Source organism: Anabrus simplex, chromosome 6 (assembly GCF_040414725.1).
Source record: "Anabrus simplex isolate iqAnaSimp1 chromosome 6, ASM4041472v1, whole genome shotgun sequence".
In the NCBI taxonomy this organism is placed as follows: Eukaryota; Metazoa; Arthropoda; class Insecta; order Orthoptera; family Tettigoniidae; genus Anabrus; species Anabrus simplex.
Window position 1 is genome coordinate 206,096,206 of NC_090270.1, and position 21,511 is coordinate 206,117,716.

At 38.7% G+C, this 21,511-nt stretch overlaps 1 protein-coding gene across 1 annotated transcript; it reads right to left on the minus strand.

Annotated features, from left to right (window-relative positions):
• Positions 1–389: 389 nt before the first annotated feature.
• On the minus strand, positions 390–19,738 carry LOC136875656 (death-associated protein 1). Its single transcript, XM_067149204.2, has 3 exons — positions 19,576–19,738; positions 19,357–19,480; positions 390–1,403 (listed from the first exon to the last, which is right to left on the minus strand). The coding sequence occupies exons 1-3, from the start codon at positions 19,619–19,621 to the stop codon at positions 1,244–1,246; spliced, it is 330 nt and encodes a 109-aa protein (XP_067005305.1). The 5' UTR covers positions 19,622–19,738; the 3' UTR covers positions 390–1,243.
• Positions 19,739–21,511: the final 1,773 nt, after the last annotated feature.

Here is a 21,511-nt window from a genome sequence, read left to right on the forward strand (position 1 = left end):
TTCTCATGTTCAATTACAGTTACACCTAGAAATAACAGGCTTGAAATGCAACATCGTTGGGGGACTTTCAAAGCAGGTAATGATGTAAGTTACATTCTGTGGAGAGAATTAATACTTAATCAACCATTTTACTTTTTCTTTGGTTTGTCCTACCATATCTAACAAAACTACTGTAAGAATAAGAAGTTCTCCAAACAATTTTTTTTTTTCAATTTCTATCTCCATTCTTATTCTTCTCAATATTCATTCACAATACAGAGAAAAAAAATTCAAATATCCATATGTTGAGAGTATGACTACGATTATTACAGAGAGATATCCTTCGCTAAAGACTTCTCAACATACACATAGGCAAAGGAAAGAGGAACAATGCTAGCTGAAGCAACACATACATCAATAACATTTTTTTATTATACCATATTCACAGACATGACAGTCTTAACGAATTATGTATAAACATTACATAGAGCCTAGTTTAAATTGATGGTACAAATAATTGTATCACAAAATTATTATTATATAATTCACCCTTAATTTTTTTAAATGCCACCACCGATAGAAATTCCCACACTACACTAAAACATACAATTATTTCTCAAAAACAAAAGAAAAAAGTAATACAAATTCTTGCTCCTGCATACTTCACAAACATTGTTACCCAAGTTAACTCGAAGCACAAGACAGCGCTATTCACAGAATTCTTGATTCAATATCCATGTAGTATACAAAGTGAAAATGACTTGTCAGTCTTTCTTTTAACACTAATCATGTCCTCCCTCCCTGGTATGCGTCATTATCAACCATGATATCAAGTAACTGCTTAGAATATATTCTACCACATAATATAGAATTCTTGAAAATGATGTTGCTTCCTAAAGTATTTCTGAAGAAAAAATTTAAGACAGTCTTTACCATTACAACAGATGTTGTACAAGAAGTGATGAAAAAGGCAGTGAAATGGATGTGTTCACATATTCTACCATTAAAAGATTTTAACAAACTTTGTAAAATGGAGTTACTCTGTTGTTGTATAAAACACTCCATCAACAAACATTATAAACTGTTTTTTTTTCTTAATATATATATGATTCAACAAATTCACAGGGTTGCTTTATCACAAAAATTGCTGTAAGTGCAATCAGTCACATACACTGCAAGAACATTCCCAGAATACTCATTTATGAAATACCATCATCACAGAAGACATCAAACTTCACTGGAGGAAAGTATACGTTTCTCTCCTCTATTTACGTGGCTGCTGAATAACGTGGGGCCTGGAACTGTTAGGATTGCGATTATCATGTGCTGGAATTATTTTGTCATGAAAACTCTGTACTGCTTCGGTAGGAAAATCAGCATTTCCTCGAACAGGAGCTCCTGAGATTGACACAGTCTTCGGAGGACTGCAAAAATAAAGGTATCACCTAAGAACAAAAACAGAAAGGAAAAAAAAAAAACCAGCATCTAGCCTCCCTTTACATTCAAGTTTCAGGTTAGCAGCATATCAGAAATAAATTTGAGAGAGAACAATGAAAAATATACCATCTACTTTAAAAAAGTGGAGCTGAATTTAAATTAATGTCTAACACAGAATAAATCAATCACCATTCAGCATAATACAGGAGGGGGTGCAAAAGTCATTTTCCCCTAACATGTCATGTAACCATTAAGATAAAGATTGTATACACTGCCTTGCTCAATACATTTCATGCAACAACTCATAACAGATTCACAAATACAGACAATAAAGGTTTATTTTCATTAATGGTATGTAAGAGCTGTGTCTGTAAACTGCTCAGAATTTAAAAAGAATGAGTAAGATATAAATGATCGGAAATTTAATTCTCTATAACTTAGGTTTTGTAGTATTTATCGAAAGGACCGCTAATAACAAATATCTGGGAATTAAATTTTAGGCCTTCTCCTAAACTAAAATTTCACTCAGCGTGAATAAAATTAGTTATGGCCTAGATGGTGGAGCCTCATTCCTCAATTCCTATATCGGCAGTGTCCACAATAACAAGGAAATGACTGAGCTCGATAGCTGCAGTCGCTTAAGTGCGGCCAGTATCCAGTAATCGGGAGATAGTGGGTTTGAGCCCCACTGTCGGCAGCCCTGAATATGGTTTTCCGTGGTTTCCCATTTTCACACCAGGCAAATGCCGGGGCTGTACCTTAATTAACCTCTTAACATGAAAGCCCGAGTATACTCGGGGTTTTATATATTTATATAAAATAAAATCCCGAGTATACTCGGGAATGTCGCTCATTGGTCAGTACCTAAATTAAAAGCCTGAATATACTCGTTTCTTGTTGTTTCTCAATATTTCTGCCAGATGTTTATGAAATTATTACTTTAGGGTCCTATTTTTGCCAACAGATGTCTCTGACTCAATCGTAGTGGATGTCTGTAACTCAGGCAGTTTTCGCGGCTTTCCAGCGATGTAGCATTGTGTGTTGATCCTTGTTTTAGGGCATTTCGCACAGCCACAAACATATGAACAGTATTGAGTGTAATGTTGTATTACTTGCCATCTGTTTAGTGCTGTGTTATTTATTTTAGAACCCGTAAAAAATATCACGAGTATACTCGGGATTTTAAAGCAGGAACTTTTCGGTGGCTTATATTTCATTGTTAAGTTCAAAAAATGTATTTTTATTGTTACCACCGTCATTAGTTTTCAATAAATAGCCCATTTTAACAATTAAAAAATTAGGTAAAAAAAGATCACAATTTTGTAAATAATTGGTATGTTAAGAGGTTAATGCCACAGCCGCTTCCTTCCAATTCCTAGGCCTTTCCTATCCCATCGTCGCCATAAGACCTATCTGTGTCGGTGCGACGTAAAGCAAAAAAAGAAATGCACTATTTAATTTTCCATCATCTATGTATGGATGTATGTATATATGTATGTACACACATCATGAGAAAATGGCTCAAGAGAATTTAATGAAAGCAGTTAATTTAATTTTGATGCATCCAAGAGGCCATTAACCAAATCACCCAAGTGAAGCATGGAGGGTTCAGAGAAGGAAAAAAAAAAACAAAAAAAAACAGAGTTGCTATTTGGTGTAAACACCGACAACAATGGCAGAATATGGATTTATGAGTGATCTTAAATCAGCAACAGCTTTTGTGGGTCTCACAGCAGCTTACGATAGTGTTGAGAGGAGGACATTTTGCTGAAGATTGTTGATATTACCCCTTGTCAGAAGCTAGCACTCTTACTGAGCAGCATGCTCTCTGAAAGGCGCTTTGAAGTAAGCTTATTCCTGAAAGGAAAAGCTAGTAGGTGGAAACTCTAAATAATGGCCAAACTCAAGGATCAGTTCCTGCCCCCATTTTGTTCAATCTTTACATCCTCAACATGCCAGATACCAGATCAAGGAAAATACAACATGCAGATGATTTAACAATATATCAAAGCAATGATCCTGTACATTGTAAAAATGCATCGACAAATGTCCTTGCCATATTATACGTTCACTGCTATTGTTGCACTGTTGACATTAACTGTGAGTAGTCACAAGTCACCAATATCTCATACTGTACCTGGCTGGTGTGCGTCACGAGACACGTGTGACTCATACTGCGGGCTGCCGGTGGATGGCAAAAGTGTATTACTTCGAAATAATGAGACTGGCACCAGAAAGTCATATCAAGTTTTTCACATTCATCAGCAGGGGGAACCACCAGCATTCGGTTTAGCAGCAAGTCACACGTGCCTAGCATAGCACAAAGTAGTATTGATTAGGTGGAAACATCCAACCCTTACGATTGTGAATAGCATAAAGTAGTGCATTAACATCCCTTTTAACATGTTGGTAAAGGTAGATTTGTGTATGAATGCATAATTAGACAAACAATAAGTGAACACATTTATTTGCCTTATAACAAAGGCACTGCATATAAAATTGTAAAATAATATTTTTTAAATAATAATACTGTTCTCTATTTGGACCCAACTGTCTATATATACAACGGAAATTTATATTTTGAACACAATAAGTTCAATTTCAGCATTTATGAACTTTATTAAAACATCCAATGCACATGAATAGTTCGTTTGGGCGTTCTTTGTGGTAAGTTGTCATCTGCTTTGTTTTCATGCCAGTCTTTCAATACGACATATTCTCGCTGAGCTCTATAGCAAATTAAGCATCGTCTTCGAACTTCTCTAGCTGGTCCTTCCCTTTCTGACAGTGGCCACGTCTCCACCCAGGACTGACGACAGTTTCCAACTGTGGTCCAATCAGGTTTCTTGCGACCTCCCTTTGAAACTGCAGTAGTGGCATTTTTTTTTCACAGACGTCATGGTGTGTTACCTACCACCTCTCCTTTCTTCATTTTCTGTTTTGCTATCAATGGTAGTCCGCGTCTATCGCTATGAAGGATCCACACACAAATGTTTCACTCCTCAGAAGTTCTTCTGACAGAGGTACACTGGTATAGAAATTATCAGCATAGAGGATTCGACCTTCATTTAGAAACCCACTTAGAAACTCCATTACAACAGAATGAGCATGACCCGCTTTGCTTTCACTCACACTGGATTTTCCTGCATAGATCTTTGTTCTAACAGTATAGCCTTCTTTTATACACAGTTTATACACCTTAACTCCATATTTGTGAGTTTTGTTAGGAATGTACATTCTGAAAATTAAATAGCCTCTCCAAAGAACCATGCTTTCATCTATAACCATTTCTTTCCCCACTGTCAAGGCATTCTCAAAATGTTTAATTTATCAAGGAGTGGTGGTATTCAATAGAGATGATTCCCTGGTTGATGATTAGCTTCGTTGTCTGAGAAGTGCCAGAATCTCGAGAGAAGGAAACAATACCGTAACATTACCTGTCTAATAAGTCACACATCATTTAAGTCTTTCTTGGACCAGTATGAGTTCATAGTTGGTTGAAAAACAAAACCAATACACATAATTCATAGAAACCATTTCATTTCTTCAATATTAGTTTCCTTCCATTTTAAACTGTTCTGGACTTTCTTTCTTCATTATGATTTTGTTTAAATTATATGGCATACCTGTATGTTTCCTGAACCATCATTTCTAGTAGACTGCAATCCACAAATTTTTTAACAGTGGCAACTATGCTGTAACAATGCCATGAAACGTAGCCAGCAATGTAATGTACACCTGAGGTAGCTTAGATACCCACCATTCCTCAGCGTAAATGAACTATCCCTCCAGACGCCATGCACGTGTGCAGCAACAACAAGATTGCAGTTTTGAGCGTGCGCTCGTGAAGTCTGATTTTCTGTATTTTAGCTTGTTCACTGTGGCTACCATTTACCTTTGTGTTGGTTCCACAGGGCACTGGTGAAGATGATGAACTTGATATAAAAAAACTGGGATCCTCAATGCCACTACATTCGATATCTTCATAACCTAAAGGATCTCCTGGTTTGTTTGAAGAGTCCAAACAGGAACACTCTTTGGGTAGCTGGCAGTCTGCTAATCTACATTTCATCTTTTTTTTTTTTTTGCTATTTGTTTTACACTGCACCGATTCAGAGATGTCTTATGGCAACAATTAAATAGGATAGGACAAGACTAAGTCTGGGGAATGAAGTGACCGTAGCCTTAAACGAGGTTACAGCTCCAGCATTTTACTGGTGCGAAAATGGGAAACCACGGAAAAACCATCTTCAAGACTGCCGACAGGGGGATTCGAATCCACTATCTCCCGGATGCAAGCACACAGCTGTGCGCCCCTAGCCACACAGTCAACTCGCCCAGTGAAATAACTATTCTTTTTCTTTGCTATTTGTTTTACACTACAAAGATTCAGAGATGTCTTATGGCAACAATAAGATAGGATAGGAAAAGACTAGGACTGGGAAGGAAATGACCGTGGCCTTAATTGAGGTGCAGTCCCAGCATTTGCCTGGTGTGAAAAATGGGAAAAACTGAAAACCAGCTTCACGACTGCCAACAGTGGGGTTCAAACCCACTTTCATATACCACCGGACTGAGCCAGGATTGAACCTGTCAAGTTGGGGTCAGAAGGCCAGTGCCTCAACCGTCTGAGCCACTCAGGCTGACACCATTACTCTCCCTCCAGTTTTAAGTTCCGGGTGATCCTTGTTGTCGTTCTTGTTGTTTGAGTAATCAGTCTATAGACTGGTTTGATGCAGCTGTTCACACCACCCTATCCCGAGCTAACCTTTTCATTTCTACATAATTGGGAACATGCATCATTTTCAAAAATATTTTTTTTTGAAAAGTACACCAATAAAATAGTACGTAAACGTATTACATTGTGGTATGTTGCCTTGTTTTCTACCATTAAAAAAATATTTAATAGTGCCTTTCCGCAAGGCGAGTGAAACGGCCTCTGACGTAAGCGGCGCGCGGTGACGTCACGATCCAGTACCGCATGGAGCTCTACCAGCCGTTGTGCATCAGCCGTTGCTAAAAGCCGATTGTTTATTATTCGTGATAGCGAATAACTTCGAAATGACAGAAGAAAGGCTCAAAACAGCACAGTCAGACAATCTATCATGTGTAAATGTCATCATTCTTGAAAAATAGTGACTTTTGTGGCCGCAGAAATTCGCGGATAACAAGCAAGTTTGTAAGTGGCGTCTTTTATATACGTGCAATGTACTGTAACCCATAGTATTAGGATAACAACGAACCTGGATAGATATCACATCACTTTCAACATTTCCTTCTAGACTGATTCCCCTATTAAAGAATAACATTACATTTTCGGGCTTTCAGCACTAGTAAAGTAAGAAATCGGATTTCAGCACTAACATAAACATATAGGTTGCATTATAGTACTAGTCCGCTTCTGTGGTGTAGTGGTTAATGTGTGCCACTCCCGGAGGCCCGGTTTCGATTCCCGGCTCTGCCATGAAAGTTGAAAACAAATAGTACGAGGGCTGGAACGGGGTCTACTCAGCCTCGGGAGGTCAACTGAGTAGAAGGGTTTCGAATCTCACCTCAGCCATCCTCGAAGTGGTTTTTCGTATTTTCCTACTTCTCCTCCAGGCACCTAAGGCCACGGCCGTTTCCTTCCCTCTTCTTTGTCTATCCCTTCCGATCCTCCCATCCTCCAACAAGGCCCCTGTTGAGCATAACAGGTGAGGCCGCCTGGGCGAGGTAATGGCCCTCCTCACCAGTTTCATCACCATACTCAAAGTCTCACGTTCCAGGACACTGCCCTTGAAGTGGTAGAGGTGAAATCCCTCGTTGAGTCCGAGAGAAAACCAACCCTGAAGGATAAACTGATTAACAAAGAAAGAAAGAAGGAAAGAAAGAAATATCATAGTACTATAGGGCTATAATCTATCATTCCCAAAGAAATATATATTTATGGTTGGGACAACTGGCCTACCCACTTCCGGGGCCCATGAAAGAGAATTAAATATCTTTGTGGAGGGAAAAAGTTGATAAAGATAAATATGACTTCATCTAGTTTTCACAAGTCGGGCTGAGTGGTTCAGACTGTTGAAGTGCTGGCCTTCTGACCCCAACTTGGCAGGTTCGATCCTGGTTCAGTCCGGTGGTAGTTGAAGGTGCTCAAATACGTCAGCCTCGTGTCGGTAGATTTACTGGCACGTAAAATAACTCCTGCAGGACTAAATTCCTGCACATCGGCGTCTCCGAAAATCGTAGAAGTAGTTAGCGGGGCGTGAAGCCAATAACATTAATTACATTTGGCTTTTAACAAGCTGAACATATCAGGAAAGAAAAGTGTCCTGGTGACATTTTAGTCGCTCAATACAGGAATGTCTTTGGGTGCTCTGACTTTTACTCTTTTTTTTCTTTTTGCTTTACGTCACACCGTCACATATATGTCTTATGGCGACGATGGGACAGGAAAGGCCTAGGAATGGGAACAAAGTGGCCGTGGCCTTAGGTACAGCCTCAGCATTTGCCTGGTGTGAAAATGGGAAACCACGGAAAACCATCTTCAGGGCTGCCGGCAGTGGGGTTCAAAACCCACTATCTCCCGGATTCGAGCTCACAGCTGCGCGCTCCTAAACGCACGGCTAATTCGCGCGGTATTTTTACCCTTCGGTTTATTGACTTGGCTTGTATAACCTAAAACTTACGCTAAGTTGGACAATATTTTAAACACCTACATCACTATTTTCACCTGTGTGCAATTATGTTATTTATTTCATTAATATTATGATAATTATTATAATTGAGCATTGTTAACTTATAAGACCCCAACAGACAAGCATTGGTTTTGTGTAGAGTTATACATTTGTTAAATTCACGTTGTTTCCTTTCATGATGTAGGCCTACACGCCTATTCTTTGTTACATTATAGAGTATTTAGATATAGCCTAAATTTCTTTACCAATTAAGCTCTTCAATAAAGACATACATAACTGTCCCATGCCAAGATATATTGGTAGAATTAGAGCTGTCAAAATGGTTCATAACCCCTTTGATTTATTATCTTGACATGGATCACCCAAAACATAGGTTAGGTTTGGAGAATACTTTAATAATCAGCATTATTTAATGCACTGTTTATTACTTTCATATTCCAAGATGTAATTGAAGCATTTAAATAAAGCATCATACATTAAAATTTAAAGTTTTGCCACTAGAACAGCTGACATGGAAAAGTGATTTGAAAATTCAAACAAATTCATCTTACGTTAAAATCTTCAAAAAAATAAACTGTAGACTTTTCCGATATATCACCAGCATTTCTCCGGCTCGCCAAAATCCATTTCTCCCTAGTTTTAGCGTCTTTGGAACGTTTATAAACAATTTGTTTGGTATGGTATGCGATGTGCTATTGCACATCGGAACTCTACACCATTTATAAGTTTTCTGCCTCACTGTCTGCGCAGGATTCATTTTAAGTCTAAAATATATCACTCAGATTATTATCCAATGTATAGACCTCGAATTTAACCATACTAGACACTAACGTAAAGTAGAAATACGCGATGTGTATCCTGCTTCTCACAGCACACTATCTGTTATTTCGTCTGCTAATTCAGTCAACCTGTACGATGACGTCAGGCCAATGAGATCGCGTACTTGCGTGACGTGACATTTTCGTAGATTTTTATCATGTTTGGAGTTATTATTTGTACATTCTGATCACATTTTTTAATTCTGCATGCAATTTTGAATCAGATTAGCATATTTTTAATTAAAACCCCGGATCATGCATGTTCCCTATTGTACTGCATCCTACATCTGCTCTAATCTGCCTGTCATATTCATACCTTGGTCTAGCCCTACCGTTCTACCACCTACACTTCCCTCAAAAACCAACTGCACAAGTCCTGGATGTCTTAAGATGTGCCCTATCATTCTATCTCTTCTTTTGGTCAAATTTAGCCAAATCGATCTCTCACCAATTCGGTTCAGTATCTCTTCATTCGTGATTCGATCTATCCATCTCGCATTCAGCATTCTTCTGTAACACCAAATTTTGAAAGCTTCTGTCCTATTCCTTGTTTCACTTCCATACAATGCCATGCTCCAGACCAGGCCCTCTCAGCGTGCACGCACTGTGCACGGTGCAAAAGACGACTTTGCTTGCTGGACTAGCGTGCAGACCCCCAACTCCTCGATTTGGAGCAATAGCGCTAACTCTCTCTTTCCTCAAGCCTGTCTCGCTCGCTCCCCCTGTCTCCCTCTGCCCCGCTTGTTCAGTAGCGCTCGAAATCTGAGCTGAGTTGAGGCGAGTAGAGCCGAGCTTAGACGAGCAGCCCAGAGACGAAGTGTTGGTCCGAGCCAAGCCGAGCGGCACCAATGCACAGTGCACAGAGCTCTTGCGCCTCAATCTGCACACGTGAGATTTTGGGCGTTTGAGAGGCCTTGCTCCAGACGAAAGTCTTCAAAAACATCTTTCTAATTCCTGCATCAACGTTCGAAGCGAGTAAATTTCTTATGAGAGGCCTTCTTTGCTTGTGCTTGTCTGCATTTTATTTCTCCTTACTTTGCCATCGTTAGTTATTTTACTACCCAATCTACTTCCTTTAATACTGCATTTCCTAATCTAATATTTCCTGCATCACCTGACTTTGTTCGACTGCACTCCAATACTTTTGTTTTGGACTTATTTATTTTCATCTTGTACTCCTTACCCAAGACTCTGTCCATAACATTCAGCAATTTCTCCAGCTCGTCTGCAGTCTCAGATAAAATAACAATATCATCAGCAAATCTCTGCGTTTTGATTTCCTCTCCTTGGATTGTGATTTCCTTCCCAAATTCCTCTTTGATTTATTTTACCGACTGTTCTATACAAACAATGAAAAGGAGAGGCAACAAACTGCAACCTTGCCTCACTCCTTTCTGGATTGCTGCTTCTTTTTCAAAGTAAATTATCACTGCAGACTGATTTTTATACAGATTGTAGATATTCTTCGTTCTCGGTACTTGATCCCGATCACCTTCAGAATCCCAAATAGCTTGGTCCAATCAACATTATCAAATGCCTTTTCAAGATCTATGAATGCCATGTATGTGCACCTGTCCTCCTTAATTTGATCCTCTAAGATCAGACGTAAAGTCAGGATTGCTTCACGTGTTCCTACATTTCTTCTGAAGGCAAAGTGATCTTCTCCCAACTCAGTTTCAACTTGGCTTTCCATTCTTCTATAAATAATACATGTTATAATTTTGCAGGCGTGAGATACCAAACTAATGGTGCGGTAGTTTTCACACTTGTCAGCACTGCCTTTCTTGGGAATTGGCATAACAACATTCTGCCAAAAAATCAGATGGCACGTCTCCTGTTCATACATCTTACGCACTAAATGGAATAACCTCACCATGCTGGTTTCTCTGAAGGCAGTCAGTAATTCAATTCCAGGTGCCTTGTTCCTATTTAGGTCTCTCACAGCTCTATCAAATTCTGACCATCAAAATTGGATCCCCTATTTCATCAGCAGCCTCTTCTTGTTTCAGAACCATATCTTCTACATCTTTACCTTGATACAATTGTTGGATATGTTCTGCCATCTTTCTGCCTTTTCTTCTTTCCCTACAAGTGGTTTTCCATCCAAGTTCTTAATATTCATACACCTGGTTTTTCTTTCCCCAAAAGTTTCCTTGATTTTCCTGTATGCAGCATCTACCTTTTCTAGGACCATACAACCTCCAACATCCTTGCACTTCTTCTTCAGCCATTATTCCTTAGCTGTCCTGCACTTCCTATCCACTTCATTCTTTAATCACCTGTATTCCTTTCTGCCCTCTTCTATTTTTTGCATTTTTGTACTTTTGTTGTACATCAATCAGTTCTAGTATCTCCTGAGCTGATTCTTAGTTGATCTTTCCTTTTTTCCTCACCATCCTTGTATTATTATTAATTTAATTTGTATTAGATCTAGTTATTGTAAGTAATACAATGTAATATATGTATATTTCAGTTCCTGGTTAGATGGAAGAGGAGGCCTAAAGACCTTAATCTTGTCAGGTAAAATAAAACATTACTAAACTAACATTTCTTCAGCAACCCTAGTGACCTCGTTCTTCACGACTGTCCGTTCTTCCTCTATTGTGTTTCCTTCAGCCTTTTCATTTAGTCCTTGTGCAACATGTTCCTTGAAAGCATTCCTCACACTCTTTTCTTTCAATTTGTTTAGATCCCACGTCCTTCCATTCCTCCACCTTCAGATGGCATTTCATGACCAGCAAGTCAGTTGTGGTCAGAGTCTACATCTGCTCCTGGCAAAGTTTTGCAATCCAGCACCTGGTTTTTGAATCCTTGCCTAATCATAACGAAGTCTATTTGATAACTTCCTGTGTCTCCAGGTTTTGTCCACATATACAGCCATCGTTTGTGGGGTTTGAGCTAAGTATTAGCAAGGACTAAATTATGATCGGTGCACAATTCAGCGAGCCAACTTCCTCTTTCATTCCTTTGTCCCAATCTGAATTTTCCTACTGTATTGCCTTCTTTTCCTTGGCCTACCACTGCATTCCAGTCTCCCATCACCATTAGACTCTTGTCACATTTTACATATTGTATTAAATCTTCTCTATCTCTTCATATATTCTTTTGATTTCTTTATATGCTGAACTAGTATGCATATAGACCTGCACTATTGTGGTGTGCATTGGTTTGGTGTCTATCTTGACAACAATAGTCCTTTCACTATGATGGCCATAGTTTTACTCGCTGCCCTATTTTCTTATTATTAAACCTATTCCATAATTTACTCTGATTTTGTGTTGATAATTCTGTAGTCACGTGACCAAAAATCCCGCTCATCCTGCCAACGTACTTCACTTATACTAACTACATCTAACTTTAGTCTATCCATCTCCCTTTTCAGATTCTCTAACCTACCACAATGATTCAAACTTGAAACATTCCACATTCTGACTCGCAGAATGTCAGTATCCATCTTTCTGATGATTGCCCCCTCTTGTGTAGTCCCGACCCGGAAATCCGAATGGGTGACTATTTTAACTAAAGGGAAATGGTGGTAAATTGTATATTACAGCTATAGATGTACAGGAAAATTCTGATTCTGTACGCAGAAGGGCAGTCATTGCAAAGATAGCTAAAATAAGGGTGTCAAACTTATTAATGGCATAAAAGAACAGCATTCAGAGGTTAGATGCATGACTAAACTAAAAGAAGACTTTATAGTTTATTATTTTCATGTCCATATTGATGAATCTCCCAATTATATAATTTTCAATGTAAATACATTGTACTTGTAATAAGTAGTATTGATTAGGTGGAATTATCCCCATTATATAATTGTCAAATGAAGACTTAGCAATGGAAGAGATATACTCAAATATTGGGCTAAAGCTGGGGTCCAAATTACCCATATTGTTCATACTTTTTATAACAATATTTTGGAACATGAAGGAAATGAGAACATGACAACCCATTCAGATGCAATTTTTCAGAGAAGAAACTGGCCATGCATTGCAATTAAATTTTCATTGAAAACTATCATTACACTCGTAACAAAATATCTCAACAATGTATAGAATTACGCATGACAATAGTTCAACACAGCGTGGTAGAGCTTAAACCAGTCATCAATATGCAACGCCACCTTGCACTTATCACATTCATAGCGGGATTCACCCCTATTTATTCCTCGAGATTTTTCTGGCATGACTGTCATAGCGAACCTTGCACCTTCTGGATAGGCTCTTCTTGTTTGCAGCGGGTTCTATCTTCACAGGAAAATGCCCCTAATGTTTAGCTTGCAATCTTAGGCGTGTGCTTGCAGCACTTGACCTACCCCTGGTCTAGTAATCAGGCAGAACAACCTGTTCCAAAAGTAGTTCTGCAATGTCACCCCTGAAGCTTGAGAAACTTCTCTTCTTGCTAGGATTCAGCATGTGATAAATAACACTAGCATTCAATATTGTCACAGAAATATATCTTTGTTGCCAGGACAAAACGTCCTATGTGATAATATTTTTGGAGATATACTGACCCGCAGCAGTTGCCCAGGTGGCAGATTCCCTATCTGTTGTTTTCCTAACCTTTTATTGAATAATTTCAAAGAAATTGGAAATTTATTGAACATCTCCCTTCGTAAGTTACTCGAATCCCTAACTCCCCTTCCTATAAACAAATATTTGCCCCAATTTGTCCTCTTGAATTCCAGCTTTATCTTCATATTGTGATCTTTCCTACTTTTAAAAACACCACTAAAACTTATTCGTCTACTGATGTCATTCCACGCCATCTCTCCACTGACAGCTCGAAACATAACACTTACACGTTATATGTTATAATTCTTGTATTTTGGTCCATATTGAATTGTACATTAAAGTCAAAGAAAAATTAATGTTTATTAAATTCCACCTATTCAATACATAAAGAGTAATTTTAATAAAAATCTATTTAGTAAATTATAGGGACATGTTTTGCCCTTTCTTTAAGGGCATCTTCAGCCTTAATCTCAAACCTGAAAGATAATAAATCAGGATCCTGATTGCTCTTAATTGTAGCTTTTTTAAGAAAAATTACAAATTATAAATGTGAGGAGGAGGATGTAGATACTTGCGTAAAAATTAGCGACAGTAATTAAAATATTCTTATAATAAAGTCTTTATAAAACTTTACAAACAGTCCTAATTTATATATTTTTATGAATGTCCTTGTCTAAAAATGTGGTAACAAATTGCATATTAATTGTTCTATAAGAACACAATTACTGCTGTGTTGAATTGAACCTGGTTGAGGGCGTAAGAAATAAGCTTGGAGCTTAATCTTTAGAATAATAATGAAGAAAAGTGTTATTGATTACTCCAAATGGAGATTAAATAATTTTTAAAGTTGCTAGTTTGTTGTTAATCTTTTGTGATAAGTCTGCTGGCTTCTTAAATTACATTGTAGGAGTGAGGAAAAAGCCTTAATAGTAAGTAGCCGTAATTATAGTGTTCTATACGAACACAGTTAATTCTGTGTTGAAATGAACTGTTAAAAGGCGTAAGAAATAAATTTAGAGCTTAAACAGTTTAATATTTAGAATAATGACAAAAAAAAGTACTTTTGAGCACTCCAAGTGGGGTTGAAAATAAAATTTAAAATGCTAGTTTGTTGTTAATCTCTTGTGATAAGTCTGCAGTCTTCTTAAAGCACGTTGAAGGAGTGAGGAAGAGTGCTCGATGGTAAGTAGCTGTATTTATATTAGCTAGAAGGTGCGACTGCGGCTTATTACATAGAGCAGGGCCTCTCGAATGCCCAAAATCTCACGCGTGCAAATCAAGGCGCAAGCGCTCCGTGCACTGTGCAACGGCTCCGCTCGGACCAACGCTTCGTCTCTGGGCTACTCGGCTCAGATCTGGAGCACTACGAAGCAAGTGAGGAAGAGGGGGACAGGGAAAGCGAGCGATACAGGCATAGGAAAAGAGAGAGACATCACTATTACTCCAAATCAAGGAGTGGGGTCTGCACCCTGGTCAACCAAGCAAAGTCGTCCTTTGCACCGTGCACAGTGCATGCACCCTGAGAGGCCCTGATCTACAGAGTCGAAAGGGAAATGTGGTTTAATGTCTGTAACAAGACGAGAGTTAAGAATTAAGGACCGGGCGAGTTGGCCGTGCGCGTAGAGGCGCGCGGCTGTGAGCTTGCATCCGGGAGATGGTAGGTTCGAATCCCACTATCGGCAGCCCTGAAGATGGTTTTCCGTGGTTTCCCATTTTCACACCAGGCAAATGCTGGGGCTGTACCTTAAGGCCACGGCCGCTTCCTTCCAACTCCTAGGCCTTTCCTATCCCATCGTCGTCATAAGACCTATCTGTGTCGGTGCGACGTAAAGCCCCTAGCAAAAAAAGAATTAAGGAATGAAATTGAAGGAAAAGTGAGTTCAAAGAAAAATGTTGTATGTAATTTCATTTATCTTTTCGACTGTTGTAGTGTTAATCAGTTGCTATGGTAGCTTTGAAGTGACTGACACTTGCACTTCTGGTGTTATATCAATGAGAGATTAGGAGAGTGGGTGTGGTGGAGTGGGGGGGGATAGGCAGGGCGTTAAGTATGTGTTATTGGTTGCGGTGGGTTTATGGGGCGGACAGGGTAGGAGTTGTGTTTCTTAAAACAGTAGGGGTCCTGGAAGATGATAATTTAAGATTATTCAGAATGCTGTTTTGTTTTAAATTTAGTGATTGCAATAATTTTGGTAATATTCCATATAATGGGTTTTTCACTTCAATTATATCACTGAGGTTTAGATTTTTGTTATAATATTGGTCTAAAAATATACAGATGTTTTCTAATTCATTCATCATCTAAGCTGTTTGAATTTATATTTGTGGTATATTTGAAGAAAATCAAATAGGTATGCAAGTTATTTGATTTTTTCCCATATTTTGCCCTCTCAGCTTTAGGGTGCGGGTCTTATTCAGTGGCGGGTGGTATTTGGGATTATATGGCATTAGAACAAAAGATATTCAGAAACATGTTATTATTCAGAAGGTAGGACTGAAAGAAAATTATGGGAGTACTGCAAAATTATTTTTAAAAATTGTCAATAAAGAAATGAATAGAGAAGAGATATGGTGTGGTGGCTAATGGGTATGTATAAAAATTAGAGCCTAAGAGAGAAAAATTAAGAGAATTGTTTGTTAGGCGGAGAAATAATGGAAGATGCACACGTGTTGAAAACACAGAACAGGAGATCTAGCATGAACCAAACACGCACAGAGGGTAAGGTACTTGCTTCCCCGCCTGTCCGCACTACCCCCCACCCACACCCTGGCTCGACCCTTGTTAACATGATTGCTACATATTAAGCATGTGAATGCCCATCAACAATCCTGGCCCCCCTGTGGCCTTTAGTTCCTGCGCATATCTCTGTTTGGTTCTTGCCACATCCCCTGACCAGTATGTAGAACAGACTCGCTTAGGATCAAATACCTGGGTAATATTTTCAAGGCAAAAATAAAAAAGAGAACGCACCAGGTAAGACAGCAGTTTTTTTGGTAGAGTACAAAATACATGGTAAAAGGAATAAAAGGAGAGTGTAAGCATTAATTCAATTTACAAAGGGTACAATACACCCTGCCCTAGACTAACACTGTTAGCATCTATGACAAAAATAAATAAATAAAAATTTAAAATGACAAATTTAGAGATTGGGTGTAAATAGTTACTAGGCTTAATTATAATGTTTAATGTAGTACTAGATAAACTATACCCGTAATATTAAAAGAAGCGTTTTGACAGACTGGGCTGGAAGGAGGAGCATTGCATGGTGTTGCAACATTCCTGCATTCCTTTCTCCTTCCCCTTGCTTGTGGCTCACTTGTTCCTTTGTTCAGACCACTGTGCTCTGTTCTACACAACTCAGAAGTGTGAGGTTTGGCAACTCCAATTAACATGAGCCAGCCAACAGGCTTATCTCCATGGCAATCAGTGAGGGACCATCTACGTTTCCATGGCAGATGTGCCCCTTACTCCCTTCTCCCCAACCATGCAGGTAGTAAACGAACCTCCCTTTAAGAACTTTTTATTTTACAAGTTGTTTTACGTCGCATCGACACAGACAGGTCTTATGGCGACGATGGGACAGGAAGGTGCTAGGAGTGGGAAGGAAGCGGCCGTGGCCTTAATTAAGGTACAGCCCCAGCATTTGCCTGGTGTGAAAATGGGAAACCACGGAAAACCACCTTCAGGGCTGCCGACAGTGGGGTTCGAACCAACTATCTCCCGAATACTGGATGCACTTAAGCGACTGCAGCTATCGAGCTCGGTCCTTTAAGAACTGTCAGAATGCATCTTTCAATACTTTGAGGATAATAAATAATAAGAATCATGCATGTATCAAAATACAATTTGGATTACAATGAACTATTACTCTCTCCCCAGTTTCAAGTGATCTGGAACTAGGGAATGGGAATATTCTCTTCAAATTGTCATGACGTGCACCCGTAACCTTACTTATTGAGACTGTCACTTTCTGTCATATTTTTGTAAGACTCCAAGGAGATGTCAGAGGCCTGTTGGCCACTTTGCTTGCCACCAGCCCAATGGTCTTGTCACTAGCCACCTAACCAATCTACACCAACGGTCTTGTCACTATCCTAGTCTTGTAGAGACGGTGGTCTTGTAGAGACGGTGGTCTTGTCACTAGCCAGACTTAAGTTCCTAAGTTGGCAACCTTATGTAGTGCACTGTGACATCGTCTAAGCCATCTTGTATCTGTAATGTATCTTTCATTAAGGCTCAATAGAAGCTTTTCCCCCTATGGTTGAAAGCCAGGCAAAGGTACATAATTTCTCTTCAATCAAGACCAGTCATGCCTACCCTTCTTCCTAGTCACTCAGGTTACTTCCACACAGTTACCAAATGTTGACTACACAGGGTACGTGAATGAATCGTATCCATCCAATTTCATTCTAATTTTTGTCCTAAATGGAAGACAATAATTGCTTATAAGCAAATTTAAAAGTAAAATTAGCAGAAAATTAATAAATATGATTATATCCATACATTCTTTGCTACATTACGACTATGAATTCTACTACATTACTGCTTCAGTATGTCATTTGTTCATGTAATACTTCTGTGTGTGAAGTCTTTGCTCACCTAACTTCTTTGCTTTGCTTGATGGGGCGAGTTGTTGACTTTTACTCATAACTCATTATTTAATATAATATTGGTCCAGGGATCATGCTATTTTTCTGTCAACAAACTCATTTTTTTGTTATTTACGATATTGTTTTCACCTCCATCTTCCCGTCTCAAGAAATGCCCACACTAGTCATGATGGACAAAAGCTTTCAGAATTCACAGAGACAGCACTTACATTCATCGATGCTAGCCCAGGACCTCAGGAAGGAAATAAAAGGCAGTATGATGAAGAGGAATGCCACAGAAGAGAGACGTGTCAACAGTGAAATAGTCGCTGTAGTTACGCGTCTATCTCTAGTAATAATGGTATTTATTAATTTACTGCTAATTTCACTCTTAATTTGCTTATAAGCAATTACTGTCTCCCATTCAGGACAAAAATTATAATGAAATTGCATGGATACAATTCGTTCACATAACCAACTACCCATTTCAAGGTATGTAAATTACTGGTCTGTGCACATCCTGGATAGTGACAAAATCCATTGGTCTAACGTGTAAGGGGTTCATAGTGAAGAGCCCTTCTGTTTCATGTCAAATCATTGGTCTACAGCATATGAGTTTTTAGGGGACAATGTAGTTACATTGTACCTCCCACACCTACCCTCAGGGGGTTACAGTCCTGGCACAGACAGCAACCTGCATTAAGAATGGTTTTCACAAGATTTTACCACATCCATTCCGGAAGAATAGTGTACAAGTTCTTGAAGTTTTGGAGCTGTTAATCTTATCATAAATCTAAATAATTAAGTTGTATACCCCAAATGGAGACTATCTTCAGGAAGAAAAGATGCTAAATTTGGTAATATCACCCATTTTCTTGCCTTGGATAACAAAGTATTTCAAAGACGCACACAGTTATTGATCATTTTGAAGCTATCATCCATTTTCTGGCCTTGGATAACGAAGAAATTCACGGATGCACCCAGTTCTTGGTCGTTCCGAAGCAACGATGGTATGTATGATTAACAAGTAGGCTATTTTGTACCAATGTCTCATTTATAGCAACTCTTTAACATTAATCGATTCTCCAGAGATGTACGGTACTGTGAGCTAGGCTGACGTCTGTTCTCCACGTTTCAGTCTACTTGTCAAAGCAAGCCCAACGTCTCTATATGAAAAATACAATAACGTTACCCCTACGAACGGTATAAACAGTTTCTCTTTAGCATTTCCCATTTATTTAAACATAATTACCACGTTCGTAATACCTGTACCCTATAACTTATCAAGCGCACGGCCCTGGGTTGTCTATAAACAAATTGTGTGAATTGACAGTAACTCACCTGGTAGATACTTTAAGAGTAGACGACGCATCTAATTCCCCAGTCTCCTTGGCATCTTTCGGAGATTTGGGTTCTTTCTCATGTAGACCTTTATGCTGGGTAATCCGCATGCCACCAGCTTTCACTGTAATATTTACATGTGCGTTGTACGTACTTGATCCAGTCTCATCAAAACAAAAAAAATAAGTAAACACATTTAAAGATCATACAACTACTTACCAGCCGGTGGATGGCCGGCCTTTAATCCAGTTTCTTCAGAAGACATTGTCGAGCAGCTAGTAACAAAGGACGAAATACGTTACAGAACACACGTCAACAAACGATGTTTGCCACGACGGGTGGCAACAGGCAACAGCTCATGCCGAGGTGGCATGCGCCTCACGGCATCCAAGATCATTTCGAATGGTGCTACGCTTTATCTAACCCGTTCCGTCAAGGCCAGTAGAAAAAGTAACGCTCTTTCAAGTGCTGAAAACACGAAGGACTAAGATTATTTCCTTAACGTGCAATAATATTTAATATGATTAGAGATTACTGACGAAAATGTGGGCTATTGGACTAGCCAAAAGAGTGATTGAAAGTTTGGCTAAATTTCTAAAAAATAGAACTAAGAGAATTCCAGTATATGATTAGGTGGAGGCTCCAAGAAAGCAGTATACTATTGGAACTTCACATTTTCTTATATATATAATATAAATAATAATATATAAATGGCATGAATAAAGTACTGAAATCACAGTTAAGGTTATTTGTGGATCAGTAGTAAATGACTTGCAGGACTGTGAGCAACAACAGGGGGGACGACGATATCAGAAATGGTGATAAAGGGGGGCGTTTTGTGGAGAAAAATTACATTTTGTTCCATTTTAGCCACCTAAAACAAGGAATCATTAAAAAGTAATGGTAAGTAAACCCTGGTGTCTGTTACATAATTATTTCTTTAAATATAAAAAAACTCTTCTTTATTAATCCATTTAAACTCCAGGGTTGGTTTTTCCCCTCGGACTCAGCGAGGGATCCCACCTCTACCGCCTCAAGGGCAGTGTCCTGGAGCGTGAGAGTTTGGGTTGGGATATACAAGTGGGCAGTCTCACCTGCTGTGCTGAACAGGGACCTTGTGAGGGAATGAGAAGATTGGAACGGATAGAAGGGGAAGAGGGAAGAAAGCAGTCGTGTCTTAAATTAAGTATCTTCCCGGCATTTGCCTGGGGGAGAAGTGGGAAAATGTGGGCTATTGGACTAGCCAAAAGAGTGATTGAAAGTTTGGCTAAATTTCTAAAAAATAGAACTAAGAGAATTCCAGTATATGATTAGGTGGAGGCTCCAAGAAAGCAGTATACTATTGGAACTTCACATTTTCTTATATATATAATATAAATAATAATATATAAATGGCATGAATAAAGTACTGAAATCACAGTTAAAACCACTTCGAGGATGGCGAAAGTAGGAATCGAACCCAAAATAAACAATTGGTAGGATTACGCAGAACCTAGACATCTTCGTATCGTTTCCTTCTTTCTGTCATGATATTTCACATATAACTTAATTTTCTACTTGTTCTTTCCTGTTTCTGGTCTTGTATTTAAATGTATTTTCCTTTGTTTATGTCGTTTATGTAAAAATGTGTTACGGTATATAGAATTGTACAGCTTTTACTGTGTATATTCATGCACTTTGTAAATATTTATAAATCTTTCCTTTTGGTTTAAAATATATTTTACATAGCTCGGATATTTGTAATTCGGCTTTATACTGTTGCTGATCCTGAATACATTAATTAATTAATTAATTAAAAATGCCATTCGACGCAGCTAACGGATTTTTCAGCGCCACAGCAAGTAGTGGAGACTCGCACAGCAGGGTGTAGAAGCGTGACCACTATCTGATGGCACAGAACCTTAGATGCGCACATTTGTGATTGTTCCTTCGGTAAAAGTTTTATTGTAGGCCTATAGAGTTGAATCAAAATGTCACAAAACTATTGTTATCACAGTTAAGATGCTAAACTGTTAGCCTTTACTTCACTGTCGAAATCCGCTCGGAGAGCACCAAAACTTATCATTTTGTAGATATTTTCTTTCAATTGTGATGTCTACCCTGCACTATATTCCCCAGACCACCGGTACATTTTGTTGTCTATAACTTTTTCTCC

Coding starts and splice junctions, on each gene's coding strand:
- LOC136875656 (XM_067149204.2), bottom strand. CDS start 19,621: ATGTCTTCTGAAGAAACTGGATTAAAGGCCGGCCATCCACCGGCTG. Junction 19,481..19,575: donor GGCCGGCCATCCACCGGCTG/GTAAGTAGTTGT, acceptor TAAATATTACAG/TGAAAGCTGGTGGCATGCGG. Junction 1,404..19,356: donor ACTCTTAAAGTATCTACCAG/GTGAGTTACTGT, acceptor TTATTTTTGCAG/TCCTCCGAAGACTGTGTCAA.